Source organism: Heptranchias perlo, chromosome 8 (genome assembly GCF_035084215.1).
Source record: "Heptranchias perlo isolate sHepPer1 chromosome 8, sHepPer1.hap1, whole genome shotgun sequence".
Classification (NCBI taxonomy): domain Eukaryota; kingdom Metazoa; phylum Chordata; class Chondrichthyes; order Hexanchiformes; family Hexanchidae; genus Heptranchias; species Heptranchias perlo.
The window spans coordinates 67,781,095-67,794,427 of NC_090332.1; the positions used below are offsets into that span (position 1 = coordinate 67,781,095).

General features: G+C 47.7%; 1 protein-coding gene across 1 annotated transcript in view; it reads right to left on the bottom strand.

The window, feature by feature from the left end:
• plg (plasminogen) overlaps positions 1 to 10,769 on the bottom strand; it is a 120,147-nt gene extending 109,378 nt beyond the window's left edge. Inside the window, exons 1-3 of the mRNA XM_067989230.1 lie at positions 10,632 to 10,769; positions 10,403 to 10,538; positions 9,117 to 9,223 (exon numbers count right to left, since the gene is read on the bottom strand). Of these exons, the coding sequence (XP_067845331.1) occupies positions 9,117 to 9,223; positions 10,403 to 10,538; positions 10,632 to 10,677 (289 nt within the window). The 5' untranslated portion in view covers positions 10,678 to 10,769. The remainder of the gene's footprint in view (positions 1 to 9,116; positions 9,224 to 10,402; positions 10,539 to 10,631) is intronic.
• Between the last annotated feature and the right edge of the window lie 2,564 nt (positions 10,770 to 13,333).

A 13,333-nucleotide genomic window follows, 5' to 3' on the forward strand; every position in this document is an offset into this window, starting at 1 on the left:
AAAACAAAGAGTCAGGATAAAAGGGTCATTTTCAAAATGGCAATCTATAACTAGTGGGGTGCCGCAGGGATCAGTGCTGGGGCCTCAACTATTTACAATATATATCAATGACTTGGATGAAGGAACAGAGTGTCTTGTGGCCAAATTTGCTGATGATACAAAGATAGGTGGAAAAGCAAGTTGTGATGAGGACACAAAGTGTCTGCAAAGGGATATTGACAGGTTAAGCGAATGGGCAAAAATTTGGCAGATGGAATATCATGTGGGAAAATGTGAAGTCATCCACTTTGGGAGGAAAAATAAAAAAGCAAAATATTATTTGAATGGAGAAATACTACAAAATGCTGCGGTACAGAGGGATCTGGGTGTCCTCGTACATGAAACACAAAAAGTCAACATACAGGTGCAGCAGGTAATCCGGAAGGCAAATGGAATATTGGCCTTTATTTCTAGAGGGATGGAGTATAAAAGCAGGGAAGTCATGCTACAACTGTATGGGGTGCTGGTGAGACCACACCTGGAGTACTGCGTACAGTTCTGGTGCCCTTATTTAAGGAAGGATATACTTGCATTGGAGGCAGTTCAGAGAAGGTTCACTAGGTTGATTCTGGGTATGGAAGGGTTGTCTTATGAGGAAAGATTGAACAGGTTGGGTCTATACTCATTGGAGTTTAGAAGAATGAGAGGAGATCTTATTGAAACATACAAGATTCTGAGGGGACTCGATAGGGTAGATGCTGAGAGGATGTTACCCCTCATGGGGAATCTAAGGGGGCATAGTCTCAGAATAAGGGGTCACCCGTTTAGGATGGAAATGAGCAGGAATTTCTTCTCCCAGAGGATCATGAATCTTTGGAATTCTTTACCCCAAAAAGCTGTGGAGGCTGAGTCATTGAATACATTCAAGGCTGAGTTAGACAAATTTTTGATCAGCAAGGGAGTCAAAGGATATGGGGAAAGGGCGGGAAAGTGAAGTTGAGCTGAAAATCAGATCAGCCATGATCTCATTAAATGGAGGAGCAGGCTTGAGGGGCCGAATGGCCTACTCCTGATCCTATCTCTTATGGTCCTATGGTCTTATGGTCTAACACCACTTCCCACCTTTTGCCAGTCTGAGTAACTACTTTTAACCCCTAATCTCTGTTTTCTATTTTGTAGCCAGCTTGGTATCCATTCTACTACTTGTCCCCTGACTCAACATGCTCTGACCTCAGTCATGAGTCTATTATGTGGTACCTTATCGAAGGCCTTTTGAAAATCCAAATATATTACATCTACTACATTACCTTTGTCTACCCTTTCTGTTACATCTTCAAAGAATTCAATAAGGTTATTCAAGCATGACCTCCCCGTGCTGACTAATATATTTTCGGTTTCTAGATGTTTATCTATTAAACCTTTGAGTAAAGATTCCATTATCTTTCCTACCACCGACGTTAAGCTAACTGGTCTATAGTTCCCTGGACTTGTTCTATCTCCCTTTTTAAATATAGGAATCACATTAGCTGTCCGCCAGTCCTCTGGCACTATTCCCTTTTCTAATGATTTTTTATATATACCTAATAGTGCTTCTGCTATCTCTTCCCTAACTTCTTTTAAAATGCATGGGTGCAATCCATCCGGACCAGGGGTTTTATCCTCTCTAAGTTTGATTAGTTTATCAATTATCTTCCCCCTCCCCCTTTCTATCTTAAATGTCTTTATATCTTTTTTGATCTCTTCTTCTAATGTCATGCCCACCATATTAGTCTCCCTGGTAATACTGAGGCAAAGTAACTATTCAATATTTCTGCCATTTCGCTGTCATTACCTGTGAGTTTATTGAGTGCATCCCTTAGTGGCCCTATCCTTATCCTGATTTTTCGTTTGTTATTGATGAGTCTGTAGAATACTTTACTATTTCTTTTTATATTCCTTGATAATTTAATTTCATAGCTTCTCTTTGCCTTCCTAATTGCTTTTTAAAATTTCTTTCCTAACCTTTTTATATCCCCTTTTTTCATCCCCTCCTTTGTTGTCTATGTACTCAGTGTACGCCTTTTTCTTTAGTTTCAATTTTGCCCTTATTTCTTTGTTCTTCAACGGTGTATCATTACTGGCTAGTTTGTTCTTGCCTTTCATTGGGATATATTTCTCCTGAACTCTTGATCACTGTTTTAAATGTTTCCCACTGCTGTTCTATTTCTTTGTTTATCGGTCATTTTTCCCAGTTTATTTTCCCTAGTTCCATTCTCATCCCCTGAAAATCAGCTTTTTTCCAATTTATTACTTTGGTCTTTGTCTTACTTACATCCTTTTCAATCTTTATCTTAAATCTTATTATGTTGTGATCGCTATTGCCCAGTTGTTCTCCTCCGCTTACTTCTTTTATTGTTTCTGGTTCATTTCCCATTACTAGATCCATCAGTACTTCCTCTCTTAATGGGCTTTTTACATACTGGGTATGAAAGGAGTCCCTTACACATTGTAAAAACACAATTCCCTGTACTGCTTTACATACCTCATCTTGCCAGTTTATTTGGGGATTGTTAAACTGTTTGACTAACTTGATTGATTTCTTTCATGAAGTAACGGAGAGGATTGATGAGGATAGTGCAGTTGATGTTGTGTATATGGACTTTCATAAGGCATTTCATAAAGTATCACATAATAGACTTGTTAGCAAAATTAAAGCCAATGGGATTAAAGTGACAGTGGCAGTGTGGCTACAAACCGGCTAAGGGACAGAAAGCAGAGAGTAGTGGTGAACGGTTGTTTCTCAGACTGGAGGGAAGTATACAGTGGTGTCCCCCAGGGTTTAGTATTAGGACCACTGCTCATTTTGATATATATTAATGACCTGGACTTGGGTATACAGGGTATAATTTCAAAGTTTGCAGATGACACAAAACTCAGAAATGTAGTAAACAATGTGGAAGATAGTAACAGACTTCAGGAGGACACAGACAGACTGGTGAAATGGGCAGACACATGACAGATGAAATTTAATGCAGAGAAGTATGAAGTGATACATTTTGTTAGGAGGAATACGGAGAGGCAAATGCTACAATTTTAAAGTGTGTACAGGAACAGGGAGACCTGGGGGTATGTGTACACAAATCTTTGGAGTGGCAGGACAGTTGAGAAGGCTGTTAAAAAAACATATGGGATCCTGGGCTCTATTAATAGAGGCAATGGGGGAAAAATTGGATTAGAGTCCGTTCTGGGCAATGTTAGCACGATGCGCTAACACCCACCGCCCGACGGACTCTGGACAGGCAAGCCACAAGTTAGGTCCCAAGGGAGCACTTCCCTGCAATCAGCGTTCCTTTCCAGGCCTTGCACATGGAATCAATGTAATTTGCACTTTCCACCACGAGAGGGAGCTCCATCTCTTAAAGGGAGAATTTTTCTTAGAAATCTCTTAAAGAAATCTCTTTGAAATCTCTGAACAGAGATCAGACATCGCAGACGTAAAACACAGATGCAGATCCCATCCCTATGTTTACACACTGATGAGTTATGTTAAAACATTGAATAAAGGTTGCGGACTACTAAATCCCACATCCTCCAATCTGCACGACAGACCTCACCAATCTGCCGATCTGAGTTGGTACCAGGCCTGCGAGAGAGCATTCACCAAGATTCTCTGCTGATGCACTAGAGACCTTGGGTGCAAGAGGTGGACAGAAGGAGGGAAATCCTATATCTGCAGTGGGGGGGGAACAAGAGGCTCTCCAGACATATACTCAAAAGGGAGGCAACGAAGTCAATGCCAGGCGCACAGCATCATGAACATGGATGCAGTGCAGGAAGAAGTTCAGTGCTTTGACATGAGTGGTCAAGGTGAGTGAGGTCAACTGTCAAGTGGCGTCTCCTACCAACTGCACCACGCACTACACCCCACACACCAATAAACTCTTTCCATCAGTACTCAACTCTTCCAATCAGATGCTTCCTCTCACCCTTACACATTACCATTGTTTCAAGCCACCCACCCACAACTCACAGGCCACACACACTGGCAGCTATTCAACCATGACAGGCACATTACCCAGGCACATATCCCGCTTTCTTGCTGGAGAAGCTGGCACATATCAGGAGGCAGCAGGTGGCGGTGGGATTTTGCCCCTCGAGCCTGTTCCACCATTCAATGAGATCGTGGTGGATCTTTGACCTAACTCCATATACCCGCCTTAGCCCCATATCCCTTAATACCCTTGGTTCACATAAATCTATCAATCTCAGATTTAGAACTCTCAAGTGAGCTAGCATCAACTGCCGTTTGCAGAAGAGCGTTCCAAACTTCTCCCACCCTTTGCATGTAGAAGCATTTCCTAACTTCACTCCTGCACGTCCTGGCTCTAAATGTTCGGCTATATCCCCGCGTCCTAGTATTCAAGTATAGGAGACCTCCAAAAACAGGTACATGTCTCGGCAGCCAGAAGCAATAATCCAGCCACTAACCTGTAAATCTTGCATGGTCCCTTTAAATACTGCCGGTGGGGGGTCCTCCAGGCAATCTAAGACACGTTCAGGTGGTCGGGGTTAAGACTGTGCATTGAGTTGAGCGTTACGTTCCAAAATGGTGTCTATCACTTTAAATCAGTATTGTACACTGATTGAAGCCATTTTCTCCCTACTTTACATGATTCCAGCGTTCGTTATCTGCGCCTGCGCAAACTCCTATACCAAGATGGTGTCTGACGCACGTCACGCTGGAAACGTGCGTGCATATCCAAGACACCATCTTGGATGTTAACGAGGCCGTGCCGCGCCGAAACAACGGGCGCTACACGGCCCAATTTAGCGCCCATAGAGTACAAAAGCAAGGAGGTTATGCAAAACCTTTATAAAACACTGGTTAGGCCTCAGCTGGAGTATTGTGTCCAATTCTGGGCACCACACTTTAAGAAGGATGTCAAGGCCTTAGAGAGGGTGCAGAGGAGGTTTACTAGAATGGTACCAGGGATGAGGGACTTCAGTTATGTGGAGAGACTGGAGAAGCTGGGTTTTTTTTCCTTAGAACAGAGAAGGTTAAGAGGAGATTTGATCATGAAGGGTTTTGATAGAGTAAATAAGGAGAAACTGTTTCCAGTGGCAGAAGTCGGTAACCAGAGGGGACAGTTTTAAGATGATTGGCAAAAGAACCAGAGTCGACATGAGGAAACATCTTTTACGCAGCGAGCTGGAATGATCTGGAATGCACTGCCTGAAAGGGTGGTGAAAGCAGATTCAATAATAACTTTCAAAAGGGAATTGGATAAATACTGGAAGGAAAAAAGTTTACAGGGAAATGGGGTAAGAGCAGGGGAATGGGACTAATTGGATCGCTCTTCCAAAGAGCCAGCACAGGCACGATGGGCTGAATGGCCTCCTTCTGTGCTGTACCATTCTATGATTCTATGATTCTATGATATTTACGGGGAGGATGCGGGTGAGGTCTAAAACGGCCGAAGAGCCTGGCAAGAACCAACCAAACTTAACAGCAGGACCTGATTAAAATGTTCGTGTTCCGCTTCCCGCACGTCAGCCAGCCAAATTGACAGCCTGGCCAGCGACCGGGAAGGAGCACAGTGACGGGCGGCTGCAGCCGGGGACCCTTGGGGACAGTTCCCCGCAATTAAGATGGGGGAGTGAGGCCACGATCGGAAGGCGGGGAGTGAGGCCACGATCGGGAGGGGGGAGGGAGCCCACGATCGGGAGGGGGAGTGAGGCCACAATCGGAAGGGGGAGTGAGGCCACGATCGGGAGGGGGGAGGGAGCCCACGATCGGGAGGGGGGAGTGAGGCCACGATTGGGAGGGGGGACAGAGCCCACGATTAGGAGGGGGGGAGTGAGGCCACGATCGGGAGGGAGGGAGTGAGGCCACGATTGGGAGGGGGGAGAGAGCCCACGATCAGGAGGGGGGGAGTGAGGCCACAATCGGGAGGGGGGGAGTGAGGCCACGATCGGGAGGGGGGAGGAAGCCCACGATCGGAAGGGGGAGTGAGGCCACAATCGGGAGGGGGGGAGTGAGGCCACGATCGGGAGGGGGGAGGGAGCCCACGATCGGGAGGGGGGGAGTGAGGCCACGATTGGGAGGGGCGAGAGAGCCCACGATCAGGAGGGGGGGAGTGAGGCCACGATCGGAAGGGGGGAGGGAGCCCACGATCGGGAAGGGGGAAGTGAGGCCGCGATTGGGAGGGGGGAGAGAGCCCACGATCGGGAGGGGGCAGAGAGATACGATGGGGAGGGGGAGGGAGGCCACAATTGGGAGGGGGAGTGAGGCCACGATTGGGAGCGGGGAGAGAACATACGATCGGGAGCGGGGAGGGAGCCCATGATCGGGAGGGGGGAGAGCCCATGATCGGGAGGAGGGAGGGAGCCCATGATTGGGAGGGGAGAGGGAGCCCACGATTAGGAGGGGGGGGAGCCCACGATCGGGAGGGGGGAGAGAGCCCACGATCGGGAGGGGAGAGGGAGCCCACGATCGGGAGGGGGGAGATAACCCACGATCGGGAGGGGGGAGAGAGCCCACGATCAGGAGGGGAGAGAGAGCCCACGATCGGGAGGGGGGAGAGAGAGCCCACGATCGGGAGGGGGGAGAGAGCCCACGATCGGGAGGGGGGGGGAGCCCACGATCGGGAGGGGGGAGAGAGAGCCCACGATCGGGAGGGGAGAGGGAGCCCACGAACGGGAGGGGGGAGATAACCCATGATCGGGAGGGGAGAGGGAGCCCACGATCGGGAGGGGAGAGGGAGCGTACGATCGGGAGAGGGGGGAGAGAGCCCACGATCGGGAGGGGAGAGGGAGCGTACGATCGGGAGAGGGGGGAGAGAGCCCACGATCGGGAGGGGAGAGGGAGCGTACGATCGGGAGAGGGGGGAGAGAGCCCACGATCGGGAGGGGAGAGGGAGCCCACGATCGGGAGGGGGGAGAGAGCCCACGATCGGGAGGGGAGAGAGAGCCCACGATCGGGGGACGGGGAGGGAGCCCACATCGGGAGGGGGAGTGAGGCCATGATTGGGAGGGGGGAGAGAGCCCACGATTGGGAGGGGGGAGAGAGCGCACGATCGGGAGGGGGGAGAGAGACCATGATCGGGACGGGGGAGAGAGCACACGATCGGGAGGGGGGAGAGAGATCATGATCGGGAGGGGGGAGAGGGCCCACGATCGGTAGGGGGGAAGAGAGCCCACGATCGGGAGGGGGGAGAGAACCCACGATCGGGAGGGGGAGAGAGACCACGATCGGGACGGGGGGGAGAGAGACCATGATCGGGAGGGGGGAGAGGGCCCACGATCGGTAGGGGGGAAGAGAGCCCACGATCGGGAGGGGGGAGGAGAGAACCCACGATCGGGAGGGGGAGAGAGCCCACATCGGGAGGGGGGAGAGAGCAACGATCGGGAGGGGGGAGAGAGCAACGATCGGGAGGGGGCAGAGAGCCCACGGTCGGGAGGGGGGAGAGAGACCCTGATATCCGTCCCCCATCGTTGGGGGGTATATCGAGGTCATTGAGTCATTAGGACTGGTATGGTGATTGGCGCATCATGACAGCTTCCTGGATATTGGGCATTTTGATGGTGGGTGGGCAGAAGTCATTCATGAAATTCAGGGGGTTATTATTTGGGGTCTTGAGTGGCACATACGTTCCATCAATTACTCTTTGCACCTGTGGGAACCCTTTCAAGTTTAGAATTGGACAGCTCTCTCTCCTTTTGTTCTCTCCATTGCCATCGGCCCACTTGACAAGAGCAAGAGTGACTGTCTTCACAAAACGGTGACCTGCTGCCCGACCAATGTGGCAAAGTCCGCAGATGCTGCCTGGAAGGATCCAGTTGCAAAAGAAATTCAAGGCGGTAGTGTTGGTGGAAGTGGGCTGCAGCACTTGAGCAGGCATATCTTCCCAATTTCCTCAGGAAGGAAGTGCAGCCTTCTGACACAATGACATGCAGAGAAATTTAAATAAGACCTTCCAGGCCTATAAACCCTGGTAAGTGGGTATCTACATGTAGGAAACAAATGTCTTCTGTGTTGCCTCACTCTAGGTGTCTCCAACCTAACCTCTTCCTAATCCTCATCCTCATCCCCCTCTTCAAAACATAGGAATAGTGAGATTCCCATTGGGAAATCCATGTCCCATCCATACAGTGGCAAAGTAAGATAAACCTTCAGTTCCAGTAAACAAAATGGCCTCCTCAATGTAGCATGAACATCTGCCTCAGTGATATCACTGTGTTGTTCATAGCAGCATTGATATAGTGATGGTTTTAATTCTGGTCAGGTTTGGGGCGAAGGCTGTGGGAATTTGAGTGGGAATGTTAACCAGCTCCCCCCAATCCCATTTAAACATGGCGGGACAGGCTCCTGGCAGATATTGAAGGGCCGTGGCGGATTTTTCAGACGCCAACTCAGATGCAGTTTTTTTTAGTGATGGATGAAGATGGAAATAGCTGCTCCCTGATAGTTTTATTACACTGCAGAGGCTCCTGGACTGATGCTAACACTCGACATTTATGTGTGTAAAACCGAGAAAGCTTTCTGACAGGATTGCAATTACTGTTGCGAATAGAAGAGAGAAATCGGACTGTGGATCTCATTGTCCATTTTCCATGAAAATGTAATGTTTGAAACGTGTCATTTGCTCAACAATTTGTTTGTTTGTGAATTCTTGTTTTATATTTGTTTAACCTCTCTTATCCTTCCAGTACCGCTTGCAAATAGTCAATTTTTGGTCAAACTACAACTTTTCCCTGGTTAAAAATTTATAGTCTACTGTGTGTGCATGGGGAGTACTGCACTGGAGTGTTAGTCTAGATTATGTGCTCAAGCCTCTGGAGTGGGATTTAAACCAACAACATTCCAACTCAGACGTGTGAGTGCCACCACTGAGCCACAGCTGACACTGAGTTGGGGATCAGTTTTTACCTTGAAGTGATTCAAACTGACACAGTGGGCTTTTATCCACACACACAGAACACCACAGTTAGCAGGTCTTACAAATCTATTAGAAATGAGCCCTTTTTAAAAAAATTAGATAACATAACTCATAATTAGCATTGTTATCTTTGTGCTTCTAATGGGTATAACGTGCAACGAGATTATTTGTATTATTTTCCTTATCATTTAGTGGCAGCTGATTTCAATCTTCATTTACCTTGTTTCTCATAAAGAACGGCATTTGTTCTTCTCACCACTAGTTGCGTGTGACTGTTGTCTGCTGTAGTGACACACTCTTGATCCTTTTTAGTGAAGAGGAAAGCTCTGACAAATAAAATACACAATGAGTAATCTTAACAGATAAATCACAATGGGAGTCATTTTGACTTTGGACGACAGTATAAAAGGGCGATATTGGATCAGCCGCCATTATACATCTCTCCTGATTTTCACTTCCAATAAAAATCAGGAGATGAATAACGGACAGCTGATCCAATATTGCCCATAGTCAAAATTACCCCTAATGATTTAGATGAGGCTGAACCAATCTGTGCCAACATCACTGACCGTATACAAATTGCTTTTTAAGTTTCCTTCATTAACACTGTAATGTAGTAGAAATCAAAAAACAGTTTTAAAGTGCCAATGTACAAAGTAAAATGAGTACTTGTCTTGTGCTAGTTCAGAGTTAAGTTTAATAAACTTAATGAATCTACATAGAAGTTATATTGCGGAAACAGGCCATTCGGCCCAACCACGTGAGCAAAGGGTGCTGGTTACATTTACCCAACCTGTTCCCATAACCAATCTAAATTCCATGTACAGGTAGAATTTTAAATCCGAGTTGTCATAAGTCTAAAAGTGCAAATGCGGGAAATGCACCATGGACTAGTCAGCCTCTGCCTCAGTTCATTCAAGGGGTCTACAGTCAAAATATCAACCTGTCTTCTCCCATAAAGAAAGAAAGACTTGCATTTATATAGCACCTTTCATGACCTCAGAATGTACCAATGCACTTTACAGCCAATGAAGTACTTTTTGAAGTGTAGCCATTGTCGTAATGTAGGAAACGCGGCAGTTAATTTGAGCACAGCAAGCTCCCACAAACAGCAATGAGATAAATGACCAGATAATCTGTTTTAGTGATGTCAGTTGAGGGAATAAATATTAACCAGGACACCGGGGAGAACTCCCCAGCTCTTCTTTGAATAGTGCCATGGGAACTTTTACATCCACCTGAGAGGGCAGACGGGTTCTCGGTTTAATGTCTCATCTGAAAGACGGCACCTCCGACAGTGCAGCACTCCTTTAGCACTGCTCTGGAGTGTCAACCTAGATTTTGTGCTCAAGTCTCTGGAGTGGGACTTAAACCCACAACCTTCTGATTCAGAGGTGAGAGTGCTACCAACTGGGTCACGGCTAACACCTTCTTTCAGATGCTAATGGACCTGCTGTGTATTTCCAGCACTTCCTACTTTTTATTTTATAAAGAGATAAATGTACCTGCAAAGAAACTGGGTTTCGTTGTTACATGTTGCTGCACATTCTTCAACACTGACCACTGGGTATCTCACTTCTCTCGCAGAATAAATCCAGGCCCCTTCTATTTTTACATAGTCATTCAGTATATCGCTCCTTACTGTACAAAAAAAAGACATTATGGTAGTATATTTTGTTAATAACAATGCACTTAGACACAAAACCATTCAAACCAGTTCTTAGTTTCACTCACCGAAACATAGCAAAGTCAGAAAAAGGAGCCCCGTGTAAGCAAGCATTTTAATCCTGATTTGAACCACTTTGGAAGCCCCTTGCAGGGCAGTGGGTCTTATTTACTGACTGAGGACTTTGCATCACTGAACAAACAATCCTGGGCAGAAAAAGCAACTTTGCGTTTAGAGGTAGTGAATCATTCTCTAAACAAAGGCGGCACAAACTTACTAACATGACCAGGGCATTCAGAAAACTTTCAGTGCTTCAGCTTTCTTTGAAGAGAGTTTATGTTTTAGCACGGCTGTCGAGTCATTTTTCATCAATTTGACTTTTATTGATCGAACAACGTTGACAACTTTATAAACCTTTCCAGGAGCAAGTACAGACAATTGGTCATAAGGTCAATCAGAGGTTGGATTGGACCCAAATTCCTACCTCCTTTTTACAAACAAAATCTCCCAATCCATGCATGGTACTTTTAATGAAGTCCACCTTAAAGATAGGTTTTATACAAATGCTTATTCATATGTAATAGCACAGAGGATGGACACCCTAATCTCAACATTCTACCCAACTCAAAAGGGAAGGTCATGCTTGACCAGCCTTATTCAATTCTTTGAAGAAGTAACAGAAAGGGTGGACAAGGATAATGCAGTAGATGTAATATATTTGGATTTTCAAAAGGCCTTCGATAGGGTACTGCATTGTAGACTCATGACTAAAGTCAGAGCACGTGGAGTCAGGGGACAAGTAGCAGAATGGATACCAAGCTGGCTACAAAACAGAAAACAGAGAGTAGGGGTTAAGGGTAGTTACTCAGACTGGCAAAAATTGGGAAGTGGTGTTCCACAAGGATCGGTGCTGGGACTACTGTTCACAATTTACATCAACGATTTGGACTTGGGAATCGGAAGTACAATTTCAGAATTTGCAGATGACACCAGATTGAGGGGGTATAGTTAATATTGAGGAGGACTGCGACAAAATACAGGAAGATATTAATAAACTTGCAGAATGGACATGTAATTAGCAAATGAATTTCAGCATAGTTAAGTGTGAGGTGCTACATTTTAGTAGGAAGAATAAGGAGGCCACATACTGCTTGGATAACAAGGAGCCGATTTTCGGGTGATGGAGCGGGTGCGTTGGGGGCGGGGGGGCTCCGAAAATCGCTGAAATGCCGAGCGGGAACCCACTGATTTCCAGGTTCCCCAATGACGCGTCTGGGTGCGCGCATCTCCAGAATGCGGGAGTCCCACCGGCAATTAAAGCCGGCGGGATGATCATTTACATAGTTTGTCCGAAAGTTGAGGTACTTGAACTACTTGATTGACTCGACATTTTGGCAGGGGAGCGATTTTGAAGGACCCTCAGCATGTTTCCCGTGCTGTGGGAAACACTCCCTGTTGCAACAGTCGTGTTTCAGCCAGTGGGAGATGCAAATACTTATTTGACAGGTGGGGAGAAAACGTCATTTATTGAAGCAGGGCACTCTGTCACTTCAGACAAAATTTTGGCTGCAACACCTTTGTGTTTTCACTCAAAATTCTTACTTTCCACCCAAAACTCTGATGCAAACATATTTACCTACTTTGCGGACCCCCTCAAACTCACACCATCAGGATGGGGGATGCCATGGCTGCATTCACCACTACATCCGAGGACGAGCAACGTCACCAGCCTCGCCAGGCACGGCGTCCACCTCCGCCACGTGGAGCTCCACAACACAGTGCTGCACCACAGGCACCTGCACAACAGCACAGAGGGCAACAACAGAGAGAGCGACGTCGCAGGAGGCACTACCCTCGCCACAGGGCCTACAGACCGAGGCTCAGCTTCCTGGACCTCTCTGAGGACCAGTGCATACGGAGGCTCAGAGTCAGTCGCCAGGTAGTCGCAGACATCTGCAGCCTCCTTCAAGCCAGCCACAGCGTGGAATCACACTGCCCTCTCTGTCTGGCTGAGGTCACCCATGGGGAAGTGACCTTGTGCGAGGCCCTGCGAAACAAGCCGTCAGTGACCTGCCTTATGCACTTGTGTGCAGACGACCGAGAGACCCCGGTGATGTGCCCGTTGGCATCCTGGAATGATCCGGAGGCTCCTTCATGCCGAGCTGCTCCCAGCCGGGCCGATCAGCATCTCCTTACCTGTCGCTGTCAAAGTCACCACTGCCCTCAACTTCTTCGCCTCCGGATCATTCCAGGATGCCAACGGGCACATCACTGGGGTCTCTCGGTCGTCTGCACACAAGTGCATGAGGCAGGTCACTGACGGCTTGTTTTGCAGGGCCTCGCACTAGGTCACTTCCCCATGGGTGACCTCAGCCAGACAGAGAGGGCAGTGTGATTCCACGCTGTGGCTGGCTTCCCACGGGTGCAGGGTGTAATCGATTGCATCCATATAGCAATACGAGCACCTCCACACGAGCCAGGACTGTTCATCAACAGAAAGGGCTATCACTCCATCAACACTCAGCTCATCTCTGACCACCGCAAGAGATTCCTTCATGTCTGTGCCAGATACCCTGGCAGCTGCCACGATTCCTTCATCCTCCGGGGGTCCAACATCCCGCCCCTCTTCCACTCACTCAACACCCGCAAGGGCTGGCTCCTCGAGGACAAGGGATACCCCCTGCACACGTGGCTCATGACACCTCTGAGGAACCCCACCACCGAGCAACAGTGTTAATATAACGACAGCCACATCACTACCAGATCTACA